The 25,939-nt window shown below is 38.1% G+C and overlaps 2 protein-coding genes across 2 annotated transcripts; both read right to left on the bottom strand.

The window, feature by feature from the left end:
- Window positions 1–216: 216 nt before the first annotated feature.
- On the bottom strand, window positions 217–13,693 carry mtch2 (mitochondrial carrier homolog 2). The gene is made up of 13 exons (XM_032561477.1): window positions 13,556–13,693; window positions 12,817–12,901; window positions 9,792–9,898; window positions 9,149–9,175; window positions 8,235–8,291; window positions 7,386–7,443; window positions 7,240–7,291; window positions 7,101–7,160; window positions 2,861–2,954; window positions 1,718–1,765; window positions 1,569–1,636; window positions 1,426–1,501; window positions 217–597 (listed from the first exon to the last, which is right to left on the bottom strand). Exons 1-13 carry the CDS (start codon window positions 13,640–13,642, stop codon window positions 511–513), a joined length of 906 nt encoding a protein of 301 aa, XP_032417368.1. The 5' UTR covers window positions 13,643–13,693; the 3' UTR covers window positions 217–510.
- Window positions 13,694–16,423: 2,730 nt separating this feature from the next.
- LOC116719095 (high choriolytic enzyme 1-like) lies at window positions 16,424–21,005 on the bottom strand. Its single transcript, XM_032561484.1, has 10 exons — window positions 20,876–21,005; window positions 20,693–20,723; window positions 20,484–20,549; window positions 20,185–20,337; window positions 18,648–18,765; window positions 18,364–18,542; window positions 18,159–18,240; window positions 17,213–17,337; window positions 16,954–17,015; window positions 16,424–16,592 (listed from the first exon to the last, which is right to left on the bottom strand). Exons 1-9 carry the CDS (start codon window positions 20,921–20,923, stop codon window positions 16,963–16,965), a joined length of 855 nt encoding a protein of 284 aa, XP_032417375.1. The 5' UTR covers window positions 20,924–21,005; the 3' UTR covers window positions 16,424–16,592; window positions 16,954–16,962.
- Between the last annotated feature and the right edge of the window lie 4,934 nt (window positions 21,006–25,939).

Genomic DNA, 25,939 nt, shown 5'->3' with positions numbered 1-25,939 from the left:
GACAGTTTTAAACAAGCAAACATTTTTTTTTATAAAAGTCACATATTGCAGTTTTAAAGGTCTCCCACCTTGGGAGATTAATAATAATCTGGCTCTAATGTCCCAAGTTTATTGAGGACAGGAATGTTTTGGAGTGGAACATTCAGAGTCTGCTGTGTTCAGAGGCTCCTCCAGCACTCATTAGCTAACATGTAATTATTTACTGTACAGAACAGCTGAAGTCAAAAAAGGGTTTTATTTGGGTCAATCAGAAGAAATTTATACAAGCACCTGACTACAGAGTTAAGCTTTTCTCTCCATCCGTCCACAATCAGCCTTTAGAAACATCACTTAAATAAAGGTTGGTCAAAATGAACGACATTACTTCAGATGGTGAGAGGCGGGTAAAGCAAAGACCCACAGTAAACAAAGCAAGATTAAGTGCCAACAGTTGGGCGTCCTGATTAGACAATGTTTTTTATTTTTACAGTTTGTTTCATTTTATTATTACAACTATGTGAAACGGGGTTTTCAAAAAAATCTCTTCTCATCAACAACGTACTTCTTTCCAGCAGGAAGCTTCCGGAAAAACAGGCTGTTGCCTCTGCCCAGATTCCCCTGAAAGAGAGAGCAGAGAGATGATTCTGCTCATTGGGTCAGAACCAAACAGGAGGAAAGCTTTCCTTCCAGCAGAACGTGGAGGCTGAATGTTTTAACGATGGCTAGCAAATTTTGCTGGACAATAAATTATACCAGAAGTGATGGTGTTAAATGATATTGTCGATTTGAGACTATTTTCAATTAATATAATGGTAATGACATAATAAAGCAAGAACACATTCTCAGCAATCAATAAACTAGTGAACGTTTAACACTGGAACTGGAAGACATTTTAAATATCCAAAATAAATAAAACAACAGAATCAACAAAATTAATTATAAAGTTTCTGTAACTGTCCTTTTTTAAAAAAAAGGCTAATTGAGACTTAACACCAAACTGGAGAATTTGTCATCCAGTTTTTGGTAGATGCAAATGAAAATTATTGAGCTCTAAATTATCATGCAATTCATTTTTTTATTGCTTGTTGCGACAGGCCTAGAGATAGATGCATGGAGCAGCTGATCATGGCTTGCCATGATTATTTGGATGTGGTGGGAGCATTCTGGGTATTTATACTACTTTACATATGTGTTCAGTGCAGTCCATGCAGCTGTGCTCTCTTTCATGTAAATCGGAATAGGTGAAGACAATTATATATATATATACACTGTAGATCTATAGATATATATATAGATCTATAGATATAGATATAGATATATCTACATCTATCTATCTATATACATATTCTTTCTTGTGAGCTGCGCATTTCAAAAGTTGTTGAGTGCGGCGCCCTCTGTGATGCAAGGGCCCCCAGCTGCTGCTGCATGTTGTGTTACAGCTCTTACCTCCCTGCTCAGGTGCTTCCAGCAGTCCACCCAGGTGGGGTATACAGACGCATAGGGCGGCATGCCTCCAGCCAGCCTGACAGGACGACACATCAGCATCTCATGTGATCTGAGATATTTCGGCAGCCAAGTTGCCAACTTACCCGCAGTTATTGACAGCCATCAGGTGGGACACCAGAACAAAGGGGTAGGTGAGCATACTTGCGAAGAACTGGAAGGCAGAAGAACACACACATGCACATTACTCTCTGCATATGCTGCAGGCATGTTCTGCAATGTGTGTTATACTCACCCCGGTCACCGCCTGGGAGCAGTTCCTGATCTCTCCTGTGTGACTCATCTGGAAAACACAACAACTGGGTGATGACTTAAAGAACCACCTCAGCTGATGGCAGCCATGGCAGCTCCATGTGGAACCGACACGACTGCTCTCAGTGCAACGCTGCACTCCATTGGACGTGCATCAACAACATGTTTTCTTGCTCATGTCTGTTCAGAGCGCTAAATGACCAACTAACTACTAAAACCTGAAGCAGGTTTTATGAAGCTCTCCAAATCCAAGATTAGAGCTCAGATGTTTGGATTATAGAGACAGACACGCCTGTAGAACTACAGCTCTGTTCAAACTAAACCAACAGTCTGCCTTCATGTTCCACCAGACCTCTAACTGGACAAATGTCCATCATATTATCCAGGACGAGGAACATGTTGACAGGAAGTTATGACTTTTTGTTTTTATCTGTCAGGAATAAACATAGGATCTGCTTTCAGATTAGGAATATCAAATTTGTTTATGACTTTATATTAATATGCAGCACTAAAGGAGAACATTTCATTTCCACTGACTTTAACTAGGCTTGTAATGATACATTTTGCTGGATGATAAATTGTCCCAGATGTTATTGCAATAAATGGTAATATTGTTTTGAGATCTTTAAGTAATATAATTGTAATGCAAGAACACATTCTCAGAGGTCAATAAACATTTTAACACGGGAACTGGAAGACATTCTAAAATATCCAAAATAAATAAACTAAATTAAATGAGTTATAAAGTCTCTAAACAAAATTGTACCAGACTGGAGACTTTAGTCATCCAGTTTTTGGTAGAAACAACAACAAAAAAATCATGCAAATGGAATTTATTGAGTTTGTTTAAATTTCATGTGACATCATATGATTTATTTATTGCTTATTGCAACAGGCCTCAATTTAACTAACGTCTAAGCTTTTTCTAGAAAGAGAGCCAGAAAAACAGCTTTGACTACTTGCCGAAGGTTAAAGTTAAAGGTCCTTATAATGAATTATTTGTGTATTTGTGAGTAGGATCTCTAGCTTGTAATCAGGCCCTTCGGTGGCCTTAACCTCTCCAACAGCAGTAAACGCAGCATGTGATTCTGTAGATAATGTGCTGATGCGATGCAGAGCAGCCTACCGAGTCATCGATGGCGTAAGTGTTGATGACATGAGCCAGGAGGTTGCAGATCCATAAGGACAAGACGTCAGCCAGCAGGCGAGGGACCAGACCACTGAGGACACATTCAATGTACATTTCAACTGAAATTACATTTACACTGTCTCAAAGCACATATTAACAAATTTAATAAATGGAGCTATTCAACGTAAACGCTCATCAAACCTGCTCAAGTATACATATGAGCTGAGTTAGTTCTGTAACGGTCCACTAAAGTACTGGTTCGGTCCACTTCAATCAGGTGAAACGGACAGAAAGTGGATTCTATAAAATTGATTGGAGATTAGGTCTGAGCTTTTATTTTTCAAAAGAGCTAAGCAAGTTTACTGACTGATTCTACAACAATAAAACCACTTCAATGTCTGTGTTTAAGGATTGTTGACTCACTTTGAAAATAAAAAAAGCTGTAAATCACTTTGGAGTTGTTCTGATATGCTAAAGTGTACCAGGTGTTCTTGAATGCCCCATAAAACCACGATGCCTTCTAGGTTCCAAAACCAAACATTTACAACAAAGGCTGTGGGTGGCAACAGGTGATTTGATTCTTGCACTAACTTCCGACTTGATTGTTTGAAAAAAAATATGTGCTTTATTTCTTGTAAAAATATCTACAAAATCATTACTAAAAATCTCTTATAACTTAGTTGAAAACAAAAGTTAACTTAATCTGACATTTCACGTTCAAAAAGTGGTTAAAAAAAAAAATCATTTTACAAAAACCTCCCATCATCACACCGGACATTTGCCCAAATGTTAAATCTCCAAAAAACACCCAGTGTGTTCTTAATTACTCAAATTAATGGGAGGGTCTAACAGTTACCAAAGTAATCCAAACAATTCCAAATATAAAAATTAATTACAGATTTTGGTTCTAAACTAACGTAAACATATTCTAACTGCCCAAAGAAGAAAACTAAAAATTGGTAGAAATTACAATTCACAAAATTTAACATAAATGGCCACAACATCCCAGCCCCTAATTCATGTACAAGAATTACATCTAATATCTGCATAAGTGGCCATTACCAAATGCAATATTAATATTAACATGAGCAGACTTAGCTCTTCAATATCTTTCCATTATCAAAATATTAATTTAAAAACATCAACTTATGCAGTAGTCCATGTTATACATAGATTTTTTTGTAGTCCATATGTCCTCTTTGATAAAAAATAAAAAAGCAAAAACAGTCAATGTTCCATGACTTCAAGTTCTTCTTGTCCATGGTGTGTGTGTGTTTATAAAACAGTTTATGTAGCAAATGAGATGTTCAGCATGTCAGTAAATGAGTATCAGTGTAAATGTAGAGCTAGAGGTTCCAGAACTTGGCTCAGTTGGAGGCAAATATTTGCTGTTCTCTATACAGCAAATATGTCTCCTGCCTCCAGCAGGAGACATATTTGTTGATCGGCTTTTGTCGTTGTCTTTGACACACCATATAGTCTCTGATAATCTTTCTAGCTGCTAAATTAGCATGAGGGCTCCAGTACTGACATCAAAGGGTAGAAAGCATCGGACTTCTTCCTCTGTGTCCAACCTTTTCATGCATATGTTGAAGAATGAGCTTTGAAACATGGTTTTCATTAGGCAAAATTGCAAGATGTTTTGTTTCTTCAGGTATTGCTGCTTTGCTCAGTCTGCCACCCTCTCTCAACACACCATCAGTAACAACAGGATCAAGCTTGTACAGATGACTTGACTTCTTCACTGCACTGGAGCTCAGGGCAGCTATTTCATCGCCATAATGTTTTCTCTGCATAAAGCTCACTATGGTTCAATTTGGACTTCAGCTGATCTTGGCTACTGATCTTGACTCTTCAGCAGTAAGAGCCATTAGGAGCTGAGCAGCCGCTCCTAACACACGTTTCAACAGTACACACTGTTAAAACGTGTACTCTCACACAGCTCTGGTTCGGCCCACCTTCCTGTTTCCACTGTAGCTGCATGAGAACCCTTAATGTTCCCAGACAGAGGTTAGTGACAGAAGGAAGTTCTCTCTGGTTTGTTTTGGCGTCACGTCTTAAACCTTCCCTACAGAATGTTGCATCGCTGCTCGTGGTTCCCCGTGTTAACCTTCAGCTGGTGTTCAGGTAAAAAACAACACTGATCAGGTCCCAATGCACAGTGTGCACCCTACTGCCCTATGCCCCTCTGTGAAGTGTGGATCCAGTCGAAGTGCCCATAAGGGTTCGAGTTTAAAAGCGTGCAAAAATGTGAGAACTGGGAAAGTACGCCTGTGTCGTAACTTCAACATCCAAAATGGCAGGTCTGGTTACTGTTTAGGCATTTATGCTGCTAAAAAGTACAACTACAACAAAACAAATTATTTTAAATGTACAGTCAAGGTATTTTTGCTTTCCTAAGTCATTGTTGGAGGTATTTGTTGGAGCTCTACATTTACACATAGCTATTTGTTGGAGCTATGTGTTTTGTTATGACTTGTTGAATACAGAAAATTCTATATAATCACATGTTCAGTAGAGTGAAACCAAAATTATTTCAATACTTTACTTTTGAAAACTGATTTTATTCTATTTTTTTGCAACAGACAGCTTGCTCTGTGAACTTTGCCATATTTCGAAGATGGCAAAAAATACACATTAAAATGTACAAATATTCAATTTAACTGTCTGCCATTTGACTAACGTCCTAACAAAGATCAAGTTAAGGACAAACATACAGTATAATCAAAAATAAAAAGACTAATGGAACTAAAATATCCTTTTTAAAATAAACTATGAATGTTGTGATTTTATAGACCAAAAATGTTACAAGAAATTCACCAGAAACTCTGACATCAGTTTTTTTCTCCTGTGAGAAAAAAACATTTTTTTTTTAAATCATGATAATATCTCTGAAGAAAATAAGAACCAAAAACCTTTCTATTCCACTCCCACAAAAAAAACTTATGCTAATTTCATAATTGTGTATAAAGTTTTTCATATGACTTTCTGCAAAAGAAATTCAAAATGACTATCAATTCCTGTGTGTTTTGTGACTGAGATTTTGAGACAATACACCTTTTTTTAATTGCAACTTCATTATTATTTTTAAAAAGATTATCAGAAGTGGATATTGTACAAGAAATCCATTCCATCTTTAAGTTTTAATGTAATAAAATGTGGTTTTCTGGCAGGGGATGAAGATTAAATTATATTAATGTAATCCTCTGGTTAAATTTTTATTCACAAATGCTGCTTTCTAAAAATCACCTCTATTTCTAAAGTGAAATAATTTTATTTAAGAGAGTGCTTAAACATTGCATCACAAAAGCCCAATCTATATATCAATATGTTAATATCTTAATTTAAGATCTGAAATTTGCCTTGCATTTGTAACATTTTGTTTGACTTTCCTCAGTTAGTTTGTCACTATTCTTTATTCTTTATTCCAGATGTCCCGACACATTTCAACATGAAATGCTGAAATGTGTCAACATGAACGCACATTTGAAGGACATAAGGAGGAACGAGGGTGCGAGTATTTGGACAGGGCCACTGGGCAGGGCTGTACCGTTTTACCTCTGACCTGGTCAAAGGTCAACTGCAGATCAGATTATTTATTGATCACAGCAGTGTTAGTGCAGCACTGCAAAAATGATCAGTTTATATCAGTTCGGATGCAAAAATCGGTATCTTGAATAATCTTGTTTTTGTATAGATGATCTAAACATCGATTATTCTGACAACCTTACCATGAAGTGATCATATCATGAGAAGCTGATTGGACATTCTAACAAAAATTCAAAGTAAAGCTAATAAAAACAGATTTCATGTCCCACATCAGGTGAACTCTGTGCTAAAACAACCATAACTTCATATTTTGATCACTTTTTCAATCCAAACTGTTCACAATGTTGGATTGTGAACAGTTTGAATTGCTCACAACCAAAACTAAATTGTGTTATGATATTCATCTCAACATCTGCCTGTTGAGATGAATATGTAGAAAACATGTTGACGGCGTGGTTGGCAGGAGGGCAGGGGGCACTGACACCACCAGGTCACTTTTCTTCCATTCCTGGCTATCCAGAAAGAGTTTGCATTCCACTTTTAAATGAACTCTAGTGTTGGTATGAGTACAATGTGTTCAGACTACAATAGATAAAATGAAATAATAAATAAAATAAGTGAGATAAAAGACCTCTGCGTTAAGGATGGGTCAAATATTAGAGGGTTTACCAAGCAACGTAAAACTTACGCAAAGAAGCCCCAAATGCCTTCTTCTCTGTAGATCGTAACAATGGAGTCAAGCATGCCGCTGAAACCAGAAGGAACACAAGATCATGGAGAAACATCTTCTTATTATGACTGTTTCCGTCTGAAAAATCTGACATTACCTGTATTTTGTCTCTCTCCCAATGAACTGAACCATACACCTCAGAGTGATCACTGGAAGAAACGGCCAGTCAGGTCAGCTCAACATACAGACTAGTCCTCCATCTTATGGGCATTAAGCTGGTTCCAGCAGAGAAACAGGACCTACCGTGAAACGGGTGTGTGACGATGGTGGCACACGATCGAGCAATCATCTCTTTGGTAGTCTGTGGACAATTCAGGGCAAAAACACTAGGCTAATCACTGGAGAACGTCACTACAGTAAACACTGCTACTGTAAATTATTTCACAAAGAATACTTAAAAAAAATGTTCAATCTACAGCTAGAGCATCACCTTGCAGAAGCTAATGTAGAGTCTGAACTCCCAGACGTCAGTCAACAAAATGTTCAGAGGAGAGGTTCAACCAAACACACTGCCTCAGCTGGTAACACGCCAAGATCAGGCCAAAATAATCGAACATGTTGAATATGAATATTTTAGATCAAAGCGGTCCTGATGTCCTACAGACTGGACCAGATCAGTCTTAACACACCATACACGGCAGGATTATTGTTACCATTAACTTAAGCCATAATCTTAGAATGCCAAACGTTTTAAGATTGTCGGAATGGGGAAATTGGGACAAAAAAGATTCTGCAGTATCAACTAGGCTTTAGTGACTCTGCTGAACTAAAACAAAACAGGTACAATCAACAGCTCCACCCAGAGGGAATGAAGCATGGAAAGTGGCATGGACAGTGACAGTTAGAGGGGTGTCCTTTAACTGCCTGATGGTAAATGAGTGAATCACTGCTGCTGGTCAGCGGTCAACCTGACCATATAGACTGATGTCTAGTGAGGTGGAAACAGAGGAGTTGTTATGGAGATGATTGCCTCTCAGTGAGTGGCTCCTTCATATTTTGACCATCAATGTTGGAAACTATGAGCTGGGCTATAATTAAAACTAAACTGAGTCAGTTAAATGAAGAACTTGGACAGAACAATCCAAGTCTTACCTCTTCAGCAACACTTTTCAGAGCGTTCTCATCTGCTTTCGGCTTGCTACCTGGAAGCTGTACATCACACACACATTCACACACACAAACACAACACACCAAGCATTATTGTTATGCAGGGAAGAATATTTAATGACATATGATCAGCAATAAGTGCTAACATCCAGGTAAAGCACATGTTCTACTGGGATTCATGCATATTAGAAGCACTTTGAAACTGGTTCACCTCCAGGTTTATCACCACTGTGACCTCTACTCACAGCATGGATGTGTCTGGAAACGCAACATTAATACAATGACATCTCATTTATCTGAGAGGGAAAATGTATCATCCAAGTATCTTCAAAGAGTGGTTGTGGATGGTGATGCTGTGGGCTGGAAGGATCTCCAAATTTGATGAAGTCTCTTACTGAAGACTACTGTTGTATCTCAGTCTCATGACCTTCATGTCATGCCAACAGCTCAATATCCAGGCAACAGAGTTGATGTTAAACAGAAACATGTCCGGGATGACGCCATTAGATGCTTCCTTTTCACCTCCTCTGGGGGTGGGGTCAGAGTTCAGGTATAATTTGAACTTTTGAGCTGTTAATCAGCTGCTCCCAGTTGTATAACCCATACATTATTGTCATGGTTACACATCATAATAACGGCCTGAAACCAGAAGTCAGAACAGAAATCCTTCCAGCTGAACAGCATGCGTAACCAGAGGGAATAACTGTCCAAACATTCAATGATTCCACCAGACACATAAGAACAAATGTCATAGAGCTGCTCCAACATGTTGCCACCATCAGAGGCATAAACTCTAGAATGAATATTGTTATTATTTCTTCATAATAATCAACACTGCAGGTGAACTTATAAGTCTTTGGTTAATTTAAAGCTAGTCAGTGAAAGCAGGGCAGTCTTACCTGAGATGAGCTCTTTTTCTGACATATCTAGAAGAACATGAAATATCATTAACACCACTAAAGATTAAAAATTACAGCTTTTTCCAACCTAGTAAAGTGTGGCATTAGTAATTTCAGCAGATGAAAGATGAGTGACAGAAAAGGCTGAATTGCTGTTAGGTCTGTCGCAATAAGCAATAAATCTAGTAATCGCATAATAAAATAAAACTAGCTCAATAATTTCCATTTGCATAATTTATTGTTCCTCTTTTCTCTCTTAATTTCTACCAAAAACTGGGTAACAAAAGTCTTCAGTCTGGTGTTGTGGTCTCAACTAGCCCTTTTCTTGAAAAACAATTTTGTTTCCAAAGACCTTATAACTTATTTTATTTTTCAGGTGTTTATTCATTTTGGATATTTAACATGTCTTCCAGTGCTAAGTGTTCATTTGAATTTAAAGTTTATTGATCTTTGAAAATGTGTTCTTGCACCGTTTTGCCCTTACAATTATAGAATTTAAAAATGCTCTCAAAATAACAATATTGTTTATCACATTAACTTCTGGCACAATTTATCAGCAAAATGTGTTATGGTGACAGGCTGCAGTTTAAGGTTTAGATGACCAGAATGAGTTTTACTGTGCAGCTGAAGTCTTCAGGCCTACCTGTCGAGCTGTGCTGTGAACAACGGTGCCTATGGCTCCGGCACACAGCCTGGGAGCAAGTCCGTTGTAGAGTCCAGCCTTCCCATCTATCTTAATAATGTGCTTAGCTGCAACATAGAGAAAATGACATTATAATAGATTAGAAAACACATCAGACATGTGCAGAAACCTTCATGTGAAAACATGAACACGACTGAGCTTTAAAAATTATGAAATGTAAACTTTAATAAATAAACAAAAAATCTAATTTCTGATAATTTTATTAAGCTATAGTCCTGCTGCGCTTAGAACAGGACCACATCTATTACTCGATATGTTTAGGGACGTAATTATGGATATACAGTATGTCAGTTAATTGGAATATGGCCTCTGATCAGGCTCATTTATCAGAATAAAAACTTGAATGTAATTTATGTGAATTTTATATAATACAGCAACATAAAGCAGAGAATAGCTGTGAAATAGAGAGAAAATGGCTGGTTTGCAAATCTAAATCTTGTCATGAATGTCTCTCCAGCTCATGGAGTTGTTACGTTACAGAACCAGCTCCAGCAGCTGATCAGGTGTTACTTTGATTCGCATTTTCCCATCAGATACTGATTCCCCTCTGTTAAACTGGGGTGACGGGACCTGATGGGTGAATTTTAGTCATCAGGATGCGTTCCCCCAGTTTAACACAGGGAGAACTGTGTAGGTGTGTGAATGTGACATGGATGATAGAGATATACATGTATGTACACCCATACAGTATATACACACACACACTCCCATATATATACATATATCTACACATTCACATATACACACATACAGACATACAGTACAGACCAAAAGTTTGGACACACCTTTTAATTCAATGAGTTTCCTTTATTTTCATGACTATTGACATTATAGATTCACACTGAAGGCATCAAAACTATGAATAACACATGTGGAAATATGCACTAAACAAAAAAGTGTAAAACAACTGAAAATACCCCTTATATTCTAGTTTCTTCAAAGTAGCAACCTTTTGCTGTGATTACTGCTTTGCACACACTCTGCATTTTCTTGATGAGCTTCAAGAGGTCGTCACCTGAAATGGTTTTCACTTCATAGGTGTGCCCTGTCAGGTTAATAAGTGGGATTTCTTGCCTTATAAATAGTCATGAAAATAAAGAAAACCCATTGAATTAGAAGGTGTGTCCAAACTTTTGGTCTGTACTGTATATACACACATACCCTCAAAATTACTCTACATACAGCTATTAATGTCAAAACCGCCAGCAACAAAAGTGAGCCCCTTATTGACAGTTCCTACAGTGTGGTCACCATTATTTCCCAAAACTGCCTTAACTCTCCTGGGCATGGAGTTCACCAGAGCTTCACATGATGCCACTGGAATGATTTTCTACTCCTCCATGATGACATCACAGAGCTGACTTCAAGGCTTTGCGCTCCTCCACCTTCTGCTTAAGGATGCCCCAAAGATGTTCTATTGGGTTTAGGTCTGGAGAGATGCTTAGCTAGTCCATCACCTTTACCCTCAGCCTCTTCAGTAAAGCAGTGATCATCTTAGAGGTGTGTTTGGGATCATTATCTTGCTGGAACGCTGCCCTGTGACCCAGTTTCCTGAGGGAGGGGATCAGGCTCTGCTTCAGTATTTCACGGTACAGATTGGAGTTCATGAAATGTAACTCCCCAACACCTGCTGCACTCATGCAGCCCCAGACCATGGGATTCCCACCACCATGCTTGACTGTAGGCATCACACACTTAACTTTGTACTCCTTACTTGATTGCCGCCACACATGCTGGAGACCGTCTGACCAAACAAATTAATCTTGGTCTCATCAGAACATAGGACAGGGTTCCAGTAATTCATGTCTTCAGCAAACTGTTTGCAGGCTTTCTTGTGTACAGACTTCAGAAGAGGCTTTCTTCTGGGGTGACAGTCATGCAGACCAATTTGATGTAGTATGTAGCGTATGGTCTCAGCACTGACAGGCTGACCCTCCACCTTTTTAATCTCTGCAGCAATGCTGACAGCACTCTTGTGCTTATCTTTCAAACACAGAATTTGGATGTGATGGACGTGCACTGAGCTTCTTTGGACAACCAACGCTAGGTTTGTTCCGACTGGACCCTGCTCTTTTAAAACGCTGGTGATCTTGGCCACTGTGCTGCAGCTCAGTTTCAGGGTGTTGGCAAACCTCTTGTAACCTTGGCCATCTTCGTGTAGCACAACAATTCATCTTTTAAGATCCTCAGAGAGTTATTTGCCATGAGTTGCCATGTTGGAACTTTCAGTGACCAGTATAAAAGATTGTGAGATCTGTAGCCTACTACAAAACCGAACACATCTTCTCTCTATGCACATCTTAAATCTAGTAACATTAACGAGGCACATGATATTTTGGAGGGAAAATGACAAGCAGTGTTCAGTTTGGACATTTAGGGGTGTACTCACTTTTGTTTCTGGTGGTTTAGACATTAATAGGTGTATATAGTATATAGTTATTTTGAGGGAAGAATAAATTTACACTGTTATATAAGCTGCACACACTACTTTTCATTATGTCAAAGTGTCATTTTGTCAGCGTTGTCCCATGAAAAGATATATTTAAATATCTGCAGGAATGTCAGGGGTGTATATATATATATATATATATATGTATATATATATATATATATATATATATATATATATACAGACACACACACACACACACGGTGTCAGTTCTCTGGATAAGAGCGCGTGCTTCTTATGCGCGCTGATCAAGCGTATTTTGCCTCCTGGGCGGTGAGGAGCGGCGAGGAGACGCTGGGGAAACAGTATCTAACCCTCCAGACAGAACGTCACCGTACTCACATTCAGGCTGATTAAATGAAGAACGTCTGAGCAGAAATGTTCAGAAATTCACCTGGAGAAACACCTGAGCACTCACCGGCTTTGTAATAAGCGCAAAGACACATGATTATATAATTATACTGATAAGTCTTCAGAGTCAGTGTAATAAAGGTGAAAGGGAGTAGACAGGCTTACCATAAGCAAACAAACCCGGAAGCTGTTGGACCTGTCGGCCGAACAGGTTCCTGCCCAGAGTGGGAGGCAGCGGCTCATGTCCGACCTGCGGACAGGAAGTAGACTGTGATTAGCTGGTACACACTTCCTTCTTTTAGTCTCCCAACCTGTTGACATGTTGCTTCAATATTACGTTCACTCCACAAAAACACTAGAACCTTGTGAGGTTGGTTCGGTTCTTCCTCACTGAATCCAACTCTGGTTAGTTGACAGACATGTCCCTGCTGGGGGACAGCAGGACAACACGACGGCCAGGTTAGCTGTCAAAGCTAGTTCTCCAGTGTTGGCAGGTTTGTTCTAAAACAAACGGTCCTACCGACCGTTCACTCGTTTGTCTGTCCCTCCCTTCCATCAGAACCAAAACGAAGCAGAGGAACTCCGAACCCGACCCACGGTCTCCAGGGTTCCGCAGAGAACACCGAGTTTGACAACAGAAGGTCACGCGGACACCACAGGAAAAGAGCTGGAGCTTCTCCTGGACACATCATGTTAGCTTCAGCATAACCAACAGTTATTTTATTAAATCCTCACAGATCAGCTTTTACACGACGAAGCTCATTTCCAACTGCAGAAGACATATTTAGCTGCGTTATTAGATCGAGGAGCCGGCTCGCTCTTCGGATCGCCAGGCTCTGAGGCGGAGCTTCTACTGAAAGACCGTGTTGGACCGACAACTGGTCATTGAACATGCCCCACTTACCTGGATGAGGACTTTAATGTACATCACAGGGTGAGACAGGACGGTGAGCCCTGATCCCAGCAGGACCTGTCCGCATGTATCCGCCATTTTTGAATAGACGGGATACTCTCTTCTTACTTTTGGAACACTAATAGCAATTATTTTATCGAAGAATTGTGCTACCGCCATCTAGTGTTTAGAAGTGACAGGACGCCCTGCAGTGGGAGGAGAAGGCCTTTTCTCTGGGCTTCGAGACAGAAATTGCTTCACAAATATGAATCTAAAAGTTAAGGTGATAGGATGTGTATTGCTTTACATGTTTCAGAATTATGTATAAAAGTAAATAAAATAATAAATAATGAAACAAAGTTGAAATGCTAACTTTGTTGCATTATATAGCACTCCAACAGATGGAGAAAGTAAGAGCACTCAGATATTCAGAGTGCAGTTTGTCATTAACTAATTAAGTGTATTACAAATACACTTTTTCAGATAGTAGATTACACATTCTGATAGAAATTAATTATTGTTTCAAATTCAAACGATTCGTGTTTCTGTTTTGTTTTTATGATTCCCTGCACACATTAAAAGGAACTGAAACTGCATGCAGATGATGCATGGGTTTCCCCACAACAACAACAAAAAGTAAACAAATAAAAAATATGGTTGCAAAAGGTTTCTGTGGATAAAACATCATTTGACCAAACACTGTATTTTTGTTGTAAAACCCAAAGTAAACTTCCTTAATTAAACAAATAATCTAAAGCAAACATTGTAAAATTATTATTTCCCAATAGTTTACAACATTTTTATTTGATGACACATCTTGCTTGTGAAAAGAAAACATTTATTTTATTTTTAAGGAATATGTTGAGAGTATTCATATTTAGTTAACAGGTTCTCTTCCTTAATGGTGTGCTTATACAACAGACGTTCTTTTAGTTTTAGTTCTAATGCAATTGGATTTCCACTTGGCATAAATGCGTTTTAGAAACACACTACACTACTTTTTCCCCAGTAGGTGTTGTTCACAAGCAGAGCCTGAACTTGCATGCAACACTTCTGCCAACACTTCTGCTTACTGAATAAAAGAGAGTATGCAGCAGGAATCTACTAAAGAGCCTATTTTAAAATTTTGATACTTAGAAAATATATTTTCTAAGTTAAGTAATTTCCTTACAGAAATAGAAACAGAATGTCTTCTATTAAACAGAATATATAGTTAAACTGAGAATGCCTATGGGGGAAGCGGTTTTCCCTGTTGTCACATGTGGATAAGCTTCCTCTAACAGTGGATCGTGTCAGAGGGAAGCAGCACAAAGAAAACTTGACATGTAGCTTCCAGAAACTTTAGAGCCTGTGAAGTTTTGCATTATTGCTTCTTGACATTTTCAACATAAAAAGATGGTGGCATTTGGTACAGACAGCATGATGGACTGCTTGTTCATACATGCAACAAGAAAGATTGATTTTGATCAGAGTACATGGCCCTGACAGCCCAGATCAGCTCTGGCCACTTGGTGGGTCAGGTAAACAAAAAGAAACTGATAAATCACAGACACATTTGAAGCAAGAAAGTGTTGTTTTTCTTTTCTAACATGGGCTGTATTTTTGGTAGAATCTACCAAATTATATGTTTATTCAACCATATGTACCCAGGTCTATGTTCAGGTGTTTCAGAAACAAACCCATATTTCTCCATGACCAGACTAAGTGTGTTGCAGCAGCTCTGTGTGTGTCTGACCACAAAAGAAATAATAAATAAAATAAAAAATACTGAAAATTAGCTAATGAATATCAAATATTGAGATTGAAATGTGTTTGAACAGAATCATTTAAAAATGAACTAATGAAAGTCCTGGAGAAAAATTATGAAACCTCAAAGACTGAAGATAATGTGACTACATGAAGATGTTAAACTGAGGAGGGTCCTATAGTTAGCGCCACAGCTGTCATAAAGCTTCTGTGAGAATGTTCTCTGGTAAGACGTGAGAAAACTGGAGCTTTTTGACACATCTGCTCTTTGTTCATAGGAGTTACCAAGAAAAGAACTCCGCTCCTATTCTGTAAGGTTTGGAGGAGGCTGGGTTATGCCCTGTGGCTGCTTTGCCCCAGAGCATAAACCATCACATGGTGATGGGCCATGTGATGGTAAATGCATATTACTACAACTGCAAGGACACTTACAAAGAAAATGTGAATGAAAAATGTTTTTTTGTAACTTTAATATTAGACATATGTTTTCTTCACAAGAATGCTTATTTAAAAAAAAATAAAAATTCTTGTCCATACTTTGACAAGTAACCCTATTGCCCCCTCCCCTCCATGTGATTGGGAATGTTATAGGTGACTGTCAAACAATGTCATACAGCTCTGTTTCTATAATACTCATGTATTCAAATATTCTTGTATTCATTGTGGCGTATTCATGTCACGTTTCCCCACTTTACTCTACAGAGCAGTTTCTTTACCAAGTCTTTTATTCTCTTCTTACTTTAGTACAAATATTACAACCTAAACCATATTCTCTTGCTTTTAACACTGTTTCTTATAGCATAATGGCAAGTCTTTCTATTTTGTGACAATTTGCACAAACTTCAACATAAGAGTCTTCAGTTCTATGAAAAAAAAACTAGAACTTACCAAAACCTAAGCTAAAATAGTTATTGATAGTGATTATTTAAACTTCTAATCGTACCAAATGTGACATTCTCACAGATCTGAGTTGAGCTTTCGGATCAGTTCCACCTTGAGGCTTATCACTGACACCATTTCCTATGTTTGATCACCTGTGTTCGTCAGAGTTGATATGGGCCACATACAGAAGACACATTGCTGAATCTGATGTTGTATTTTGAGTGAAAGAAATAAGCACAATGAACATTTAGGTCGCTTTGACTAGTTTTATTAATATTTGCATTGCATCAAGCTGGAAAGCATCCGTTCTTGTGTAGTTGTGGTAAAATGACAGCGACAGTTCAGTCGTTTTAATTTCTCACTAGGTCAACAAAGAAGCCAATAAAAGCAAGCAGCTTCCTCTGTATGTCTGCTACTCGTCCTGTAGGGTTACAGAAAAAGATGCAATGAAAAGAATAGTTATCACCAGAATATTTTAAAAGCTAAGTTCAAGGACACACACAACAGTTTTAAATCATATGGTGTGTGAAACTAACAACTAACATCACCTACAGTCTCTGCAGTGATAAAATAAGACATTTCTGTAGGTCAATGCTGATGAAGCAACATACGTTTTTAGCTTGTATATTTTGGAAGTGCAAAAAATATTTCTTCATGTATCATCAGTAAAATATTGTACAATATTCTTAGAACTGCTCATGTACAGTTATTGTAAATTATCACATGTTGCGTGTGACTGAGAATGTTATAGGTACCGCTGTGTAATGAAACATTGAGCTTACTTTGAACTCTCAGAGGAACTGCATTCCCAACGCAAATCGTTTATTCTTAAGAACAGTTGAATCTGCAATGAAATAAAAGAGACATCAGTAAAAGCTGATAGATTTCCTGTCATAAAACCCACTGGACTAACTGATCACTCCACAGTTTTAACTTGTAAGATTCGGGCAGAGCGGCTCATTAGGGATTAAAAACGACCTCTGGTATTTTGTTCCCTTCGTCCAGGAAAGGTGAAGGCAAGATTTTGGAAGAAATACTCACTGCATTGGTAGAGGCGATTCACCCGGAGGATGTCATTCTGACTCATCTCGGTGGCTCTTCCAATCTCTACGTTTGGGTCGGGGATGGGAACAATGGTTGGCTCTCTGTTCCTAGAGAAGGCAAACCTGCCAGAATAGAACCAGAAATTTTATTTCTCTTCTCAGCCACTTTATTGAATCACTTCTTGCTTCCTATTGTGCAGGATGAAGTTTTAGAGGTCTAAACTAAAGTGAAGAATGGTGTGGTACTGAGGAGGTTTAGACTTCTTCAGGCAGTTGGAGAACAAAAAATAAATAAAAAATACAGAAATAAAATAACTTAATATTGGATAACCTGTTCTCCATCTTTGAGAAGACAGCCATAAAAATATTCCTACTCTCGCTCTAGCTCTTTGTTCAGGCAGTCTGGCTTTCTGCTGCTGCTGACAATGTTTGTAGCACAAGTCTTGAACAGGTTAAGAAAAAGTGTCAGCTGAGTGACAGGCCAAGACCTAGCTAGTCCTACACACACAAGTCACTCACTACTACTACCCCCTAGCATTTTATTCAGAGGAAACTGAAGAAAATGAAATCAGTGATCAACAAGAAACAACAGTTTCAATGTGTTGTTTCTCAGGATGAATGTACAGAGCAGGCTAGCTCATCATAAACACTGCAGACTGACATACAAGCATGTACAACCATTCAGGGTTCCATGTAGAACTGTGTTCAAATAATTTATGAAGATTATATAAAAATGATGGTACTTCGACAAGAAAAAAAACAGCTTAGGAACATTCTCTCCTGAAGAATCCCACTCCTCCAAAGGTTCTTGTAGGGCCAAAGTGACATTTAGATCTTATATTTGATTTTACAAAGTTGTCATTTCCCTGAACAAAGAACCCAACCAGCAAGCTAAGACAAGATGAAAACCTTTCAGAGGTTAGGATAATGAATGCAGGCATTACCTTCCATAGTGCATGACAGAGTTGTAGTCATAGGGAGTGCCAAGGTTATTGGTCTCGATTTTCCTGAAGTTATGCTCCTGTCCTGTAGGCGGGGAACATAACTCTATGATTCCTCTGAATTATATATTTAGACAAGTTAAGTTAAAAAATTCTTATTCCATGTTTATTTGAACACAGTTATAAAGGAGTGTGTACGGCGGCTCACCACGGATGACGTTCTCCAGAAGGATGCGGACATGGCTGTCCCTGTCCGAGCGGGTCTGTTCATGGTTGAAGCCCAGAGCGTGTAACAGCTCATGCTGGACGATCTGGTGGAAAACACACCCGTTGCGACTCAGCGACACCACCTGACCGCCACCAATACGGCCAACAAAAGACCAGCACCTGGATTGATACAACATGACTACATCACACCACAAACAACTATCGGCCAGCTGACCTGATGACGTGGGAGAGCACTGCATTGGTTTTATGGTGTGTGGTTGTTACCCAGAGCGGGACTGGATGTCCACAAAGTCTCTTTCCCTTTGGCGGAGCCTGAAGCGGAGGCAAGTAGAGCCATGAAATGACTCCAGACCTCTGACGATGATGCTTCTTTCTCTTTGAGCTTGGAAAAAATATGACAGGAAACATTACTGCTGTAACTGTAACAATTAATTGTGTGCAAGGATATGTGTTGTTGTCATTACTCTGTATGCTCTCGGGAGCAAGCAAAGGGGCTGTGGATGTGAAGCTTCCTACAGCCCTGAAGCAAACACACTTACTGCTGAGCTACGATCAGCTATCAGGAGTTTAGATAAAACTGTAAAAGAAAGAAAACTCAGGCCGCTGGCTCCTCTCTGTTGGACATGCAGGTACCAAGTTCAGGTAAGCTACATTCTATTTAATATGTCCCAAAGACCATAAACATTTCATATTGAGATATGATGAAAAGTTATAAAGTAGTGTAGAGTATATGCTTACTGTTCTAGGATTATGTTTAAATGTTTAAGGCTTTTAAATTCTTGAGTTATTATTATTTTAATCAGATTGCTTTTTATTGATATAATGTGTTAAAATGTGTTGATTAGGCCAGATAGGTTGTCTCCCTCTGGTAGTTGTAACAGAAAAGTTCCTGTTTCTTTTATCTACACACTCATATACACGTTACATTACACAAGTAGAAAAGCAGAATTCAGTTGCTGAAGCACTGAAGACAGAAACGCCCTTTTAGGGCGTAGCTTAGTTTAGATGCCTAATAGGAGTTGAATCCTATTGTTTGGTGCCACAACATGTTTGTTACCTTATTGATGCACATCAGTGGTCCAGCACTGAAATGAGAAACTATTTATCTGTTCTTATTATACATTGTATTGTATATTTTTCGGTAATAAATTGTATTGTTGATTCTAACTTTGTTTTCTTGGTTATTCGAGACAATCTCTCCCAAAAGATAGTCCAGGAGGAACATTACTCAATAACTTGAAGCCATGTTGGGATTATGAGCTGTTTCAAACTGTATGCTGTTATATTTGTGTCACCAACCTGAGTGTGCAATGATGTGAATGCACATGTAAACAAACTAATAAATCTTTCTCCACTCTGACAAACTCCTGCTCTGACTGTTCTGTTCTCCCAACGTAACCACCAGCCAATCAGATCTTTTTCTTCCAATTAGAGTATTTCTAGCTATTACTGCATATGCTTAGATGGAAAACAACCAATCACTACCAGCAAATCAAAACTGCTGCAGCAAGCAGCAGGAATGATAAAACAGAACAGTATGATTTATGAAAAACACCATAAAACATGATCAAATAAACACTTCTGTGGCCTTAGCATATTCATTACATTTTAACTAATATGTTTCAGTTTCTTGAGCTACATGTGAAATATATTTTATAATTTTACAGTAGACTTTTAGAGATAGACTGAGTCAAATATCTCCTGCCCCCTCCCCCGCCTCTTGCTTGAGCATTGACAGTGACAATCCACTCCCAGTCCACTCACACTCCCACACTTTTGAAGAGCTTGCTACACCACTCACAGAACTGGTTGGAAATGCTGTACGGAATGTAGACGTTGCCGTCCTGGTCTTTATTCCACAGGCAGCCTCGAGCAGTGCAGGGATCAGCGTTCTGTAGACCCGTTGGCACGGCAATGTCTCCAAACATCACCAGAGGGTCATCCAAGTTCTCCCCTGTCAAATATAAGAAGAGGAAAGGTCATTGTGTACTTCCTGTCATCAGATTTGAGATAAAGGCTAGCAGGTTTGATGTATTGTTAGTATGTAGAGGTGCTTATATTCAAATCTTTTACAGCATAAGTTCTAGATGACATGCATACCCAGGTTAGCATTGGCCTTTTCCAGCAGGGTGGAGACACTGAAGTCATCGTCTTCAATGTTGTTGCCTGTGAAACAAAACACAGATTCAGGGAAGTAAGGGAATGAGTAGCTGTGATTACAACAAAACATATGAACTAATCAAGAATTAAAATGTCATTAAAGATAATGTTTTAAGAGACATATTTACACAATACAAGTCAAGTCTTACCAGTGTTGTCATCAGTCTTTACAAATAAAGGCTGCAAAAAAGCAGTCAATTAGTCTGAGACAGTGTAAGTCAAACACAAAATAATCCACAAAAGTTTTCTAGTTTTAGTAGAAGTCATTTTTTTCAGCAGAGTGAACTAATTGTTACAGCAAAAGCCTTATAATAATTAGACTCTAATCTCACCTGTGATGTGGACAGAAGCCCACAGAGGAGAGCAGTTAGGAGCATCATGGCTGTTGGATAGCAGTGACTCACTCAACACTCAAGCAAAGAGCTGGAGCTTAGGCCTATATATATGTGGGAAAGCCAACTTATTCTGATCCTAAAATGGGAAACTGCTCAACAAAGACAGTTATTACTCAACAGGTTCTGTGGTATCAGTAAACTGTGACACACTTTGCAGTTTTGATGAAATTTCCTCTTGTCTTCTCAAAACACCAAACACAGCCCCCAAAATACAATCCATGACTGCTTTCCAATGCAAGCGTAGTGGGACTCAATGAATCTTTTGATAAAACATTTTAAGTGGCAGACCCAAAAAATTTGACATGGGGGTCTTAAGAGTGGCAAGATGTTTTGGCATGGTGGACCTCTTGATGTAACAAGCCAAGTAATTTAAAGTGAAAATCCCTTAAATGGAACTGACAAAATATCCATAAAAACACTGAAAAAGTATTTATTGTTTCTTCAAAGAAAATGAAAACAAGTTTTAAATATATATGTATCTCATCTCCCAAAATAAAAAAGCCTCACCACTTCTTTTACCTCCTTGTGAATGCCCTCTCTTCCCATTTCAGCATCCAAACATCCCAGAACCTCATTCTGAGTGTTGTACTCATGAGCATCAGGTTTGATCTAAGAGCTCATGAAATTGATCTTGTTCTGTGAGGTTTTTTTCCCATCACATTGAGAAAAGTTTTGAGTAGCTATCAAAAGATACATTTCTGCCTGAGTTTTCATGTAATACTTCTTTTTAACGACTTGGTATTTATTTCAATCTTCCTTCATTCTAAGTACAGATGTATTTTTCATAGCCATACATTTGCTCTCACTCTGTCTTCTCATGACCTTCACATGTCATCTGCAATGGTGGGTAGTAACTGTAGTTACTTTATCTAAATTTCTTGAGTAACTCTCTGAAAAAACATACCTTTAGTAGTAGTATAGTACAGCAATGTACTTATTAAATTCTACTTCAAAAATAATCTGCTGGAACGTTGGAAAAGGCTACCGTTGTGTTCAAGTTGTGCTAACAGCTGGAGCTATTGAAGCCTAAAATATACCTGAGTGAATTTGGCTCCTGCACAGTTGATTGATACTAAATTTGTTTGATTTTGTAAATGTCTGGGTGAGTGTGGATGGGGGGTAGGTTGACTGGAAATATTTATTAATACCTTTTAAATTATAGTGGCACAAACGAAATTATGTGCTGCACAAACTTGCACAAAAGTTTGACACCAGTATGAGAGCTCAGTGGTGCAGCATCACTTTCTCTGAAGAAAACTGAATGAGGCTTCTACAGTAGATGAAGACTCCTCGGTTGTCCCTGATGCTGTGAGGCATTTAGAATATTATAAGTAGACCTTCACACAGCTAGGAGTAACGCTGAGCCAATCAAGACTGGTGTTTGGTTATTACCCTTTACCTGCTTGCTTTACTGACTGGTTTCTAATCAACTCACCAGCTTCCTTTCAGTCTTTGTTACATGAGTTAAAAGTTGTTACTGAGATTAAGTGACAGACCAGGAGTCCAGGTTAAGTCTCTTGTCTGAGGGCACCAGGCTGCATCAAGTCTAAAGTCTTTTATTTTTTTTGAGCTAAAATAAAGTATTTTATTTTTGTGAAACAGTGGAGAGTTTTTCCTCTCCACTGTTATCACGTGTGCTGCGTTAGGGATTATTGCAAAGTCAAATATTTGATGCAATGAGCCAATTTTCCTGAGATATATCAAAATTTAACAGTAATTTTGCAATAGGATGTGAACCTGACTGCAGTTGGATTTAACAATGCACAACTAGAGTTCTAGTATTATGAAGTAATGAATATTTTAGGAAAAAGACTTTAGCTGAACCATTAAAACTTCTGGCCTCAGCTTATCGTTTTAACAGGTGGAATCCAAACACCCTCGTCCCATTTCACCTGCAAATATTCTGGGGTTTTTTCTTCCATGTAATAAACCCAGAATGCCTGCTTAATGGAAAGTTATCCTGAATAACAGCAAGTTTCCCCTCTTTTCCATCTCATCTTCATCATTCAGCTCTGTGAACCAAATTAGAATCAAACTGAATTCCATATTCCATATAATTGGTCATGTCTTGGCCCAGAGGTTTGTCTTGTGAACTTTTTAAGACATCTGTTGTGAATTTGAGCTTTAAAATAACACAATTCAACTGAAATGAATTGTTTTATATGGACCAGACATTATTCTTTCTGCATATATGTCCTGGTGTGAAAATTTACACAAGTTCTTTTTGGTTAAAAGTGGGGTTGAAGATTTGTAACAGTTTCTTAGTATTTCCATTGCATTACTTCTTTAAAATGTGGGAACAGTTGCACTATCTATTCCTTGCACCTACATTACAAAAGAACATGTTGAAAGCTTTCTCTAGAAAACCACTGTCTCAAAGAAAATGTTTTGTGCATTCATAACGGTGTAGTCCTGACTTTCTTCCTGCACTGGGACCGGGCCCCTCTCCAAGCCATTCCACATTCTTCTTCTACATTCCACCCCCCACCACACAGCATGCTGCAACGCCTCTGCACTACATCACCTGCAATCATTTGTCTGCAGTCACTTTTAAAAACAAGGAGTGGATCCACATGTTTAAAATCATAGTGAATTTTCTCTTATCCCCATGGGATGAAACTTTCACACAATAAAATAAAGTATATTAAAACCTATGTAAAATTAGTTTTGAGAACTATTGTAGAGAGTAGCTATCGTATTGTATTGTAAGAGACAAATAACAAAGATAAATCATTACTCGAGACTTGGTTTTTGTTTGTTTTATTGGGGCCAATGTGAAGGGTTCTTCTAGCGGACCTGCTTCATACACAAAATCCATAGTCAAACACATCTCTAGGAGCACAACTCTCACATAGAGCAGGGTGCATTTACACTAGAGCCTGTCTGCTTTACGTGTGTCTAGAGTTCTCAACCAATCCAAGTTGTTTGGTTGAAACAGATTTCTTGGCTCACTTCATGGTGGACAGATATGAAAGTTTCCAGGAATCTTTAACACCTGTTTCCTATCAGCCTAAATCAGGGGTGGGCAACTCCAGGCCTGCAACTTTTAGATGTATCTCTCCTTCAACACACCTGATTCAAATAATGAGGTCATTAGCAGGACTCTGGAGAACTTGACTGCACTTAGGAGGTGATTCAACTATTGGATTCAAGTGTGTTGGATCAGGGAGACATCTAAGAGTTGCAGGACACCGGCCCTCGAGGACCAGGATTGCCCACCCCTGGCCTAAATACTTAAAACACAACAAGTTTTTCCACATCTTGGAAAATCCTGAATTTCTTATTGACTTTTCAGGTCAGAGTGACCCAGTGCATGTATAAACATTTCTTTCTTGAAAATGTTTGTATTGTTTTCGGCTAATAATGTATTTATTAACAAATAACAACAAGGTCCTGATATAATTCGAACTGGATATAATTATTGATACTTGTTGCATAACTGTAGCAACAAGGTATTGTTTCACAACTGGTAAAAACTGATTAGCATCTCAAAAGCTCTAATGAAACATGAATTATGACCCCAAACCCCAGAGCAGGTGAAAATGAAAATGAGACTTCATGGATACAAAGCAGGACCAGAGAGAGAGGAGGAAGTTCAAACCATCTCTTCCATCATGATGATCAAGGATCATATCACAGACTCCAGCATCTCTCTGCCGACTTTTTTCTGAAAGCAAAAGAGGTGGATTAGCAGAGCTGCCAAGGACTATGGCAAATCGTCTCTGTTGCCTGGATACTGAACTGTTAGTGTGATATGAAGGTCAGGTAAGCATTTTGTTTTCTGTACCATGCCGCTTTTGCCAAGGAAGAAATTATATAATTCTATTGCACATTGCATACTTTATATATACAGTCCCCCAATAGTAAAGGATAAGATCTGATGACAGTTCAGTTCATTTATATGATGCCAGTTAAATAATCTGGTATTCAGAAAAACCAGAATACATCCAAATGAAAGCAGAAACATAAAATTATAATTTTATTTATTCTAAGTCAATAAGTGAGTCCAATAAATATTCAGTTCAGTATGATCCTCCTCAATCAAATAAAGTTACACACTATGTCAACTATTTAATACAATTATCCATTCAAATCAGTCAGCTGCAATATAACAACAAACTGAACGATACCTCACTTAAGCCCAAACTCTACATGATGTGCAGCGTAAAATAAGTTTAACTGATAATGTGCAGAGCTTAAATTTCTAGAAATATCCCAGAAAAAATGTCAGATACCAAAATGTTGATTGATTGGTTAAAGTTTTTCATACTTGCTATCTGATAGTGAAAATCTAGAGATACATTTTCAAGAAAAATATACTTATTGTAAAACAAAGCTAAATATAAGAGAATAAAATACATATGACATTTTTGAATTTATTCAAAACAAAAAATATTGATGAGCGCCAAAACAAATGACTTAATGATTACATGTTTGGCAATGTGATTCATTTGTAGAGCTTAGTGCAATAACCAATTCACAGGCAATAAATTCTGGTGTTCTGAAAATGTCTGCTGCAACAACTTCTCATAACGCAGCAAGCAGAAACAGAGGTATAATGTTTGTATGTTGTAACAAAAAGGAGGAAGAGTCTGTTGCAGAAGTCTGGTGCGTGCAATGTTTTCTGGAGTCACATTGTTGTGTAAAACTCATAATTTTAACAAATAAATCAACCGGCTTCAAAACCACAAATCTAAATCAAGGCATGAAGCAAACAAACATGGTTGGACTATGTAGAACAAACACTTTAAAAAGAAAAAAAAAGACAATGCAATGGAAATATTTTCCTGCCATTCTGTTATACTGAATCACTGAAACAGATCCTACTATTACATGCAGCACATTACATATTTTTGCATACTTTTTCAAAATGTTCTAAAATAAAACCTTTTTTGAATTAACATTTAACGTGAATCTTTTTTTTAATTACTAGCTCATCTGTTAAATAAATTATAAACATTTATAATATATATAATTTTAAACATCTGATTCTCTGTTGCA

This window comes from Xiphophorus hellerii, chromosome 4, assembly GCF_003331165.1.
Source record: "Xiphophorus hellerii strain 12219 chromosome 4, Xiphophorus_hellerii-4.1, whole genome shotgun sequence".
Classification (NCBI taxonomy): domain Eukaryota; kingdom Metazoa; phylum Chordata; class Actinopteri; order Cyprinodontiformes; family Poeciliidae; genus Xiphophorus; species Xiphophorus hellerii.
Note: the sequence above shows the minus strand (reverse complement) of the source record. Positions and strands in the feature narration are given on the sequence as shown.

What these genes read in the sequence shown, in the direction of transcription:
- mtch2 (XM_032561477.1), bottom strand. Translation starts at nt 13,642, where the DNA reads ATGGCGGATACATGCGGACAGGTCCTGCTGGGATCAGGGCTCACCGTC. An exon ending in TGAAAAGTGTTGCTGAAGAG is followed by an intron (nt 7,444 to 8,234) that starts GTAAGACTTGGA and finishes AATTGTCCACAG; the next exon opens with ACTACCAAAGAGATGATTGC. An exon ending in CTTACGCCATCGATGACTCG is followed by an intron (nt 1,766 to 2,860) that starts GTAGGCTGCTCT and finishes TGTGTTTTCCAG; the next exon opens with ATGAGTCACACAGGAGAGAT.
- LOC116719095 (XM_032561484.1), bottom strand. Translation starts at nt 20,923, where the DNA reads ATGATGCTCCTAACTGCTCTCCTCTGTGGGCTTCTGTCCACATCACAG. An exon ending in GGCTTCTGTCCACATCACAG is followed by an intron (nt 20,724 to 20,875) that starts GTGAGATTAGAG and finishes GCTTTTTTGCAG; the next exon opens with CCTTTATTTGTAAAGACTGA. An exon ending in AAAGGCCAATGCTAACCTGG is followed by an intron (nt 20,338 to 20,483) that starts GTATGCATGTCA and finishes TATATTTGACAG; the next exon opens with GGGAGAACTTGGATGACCCT.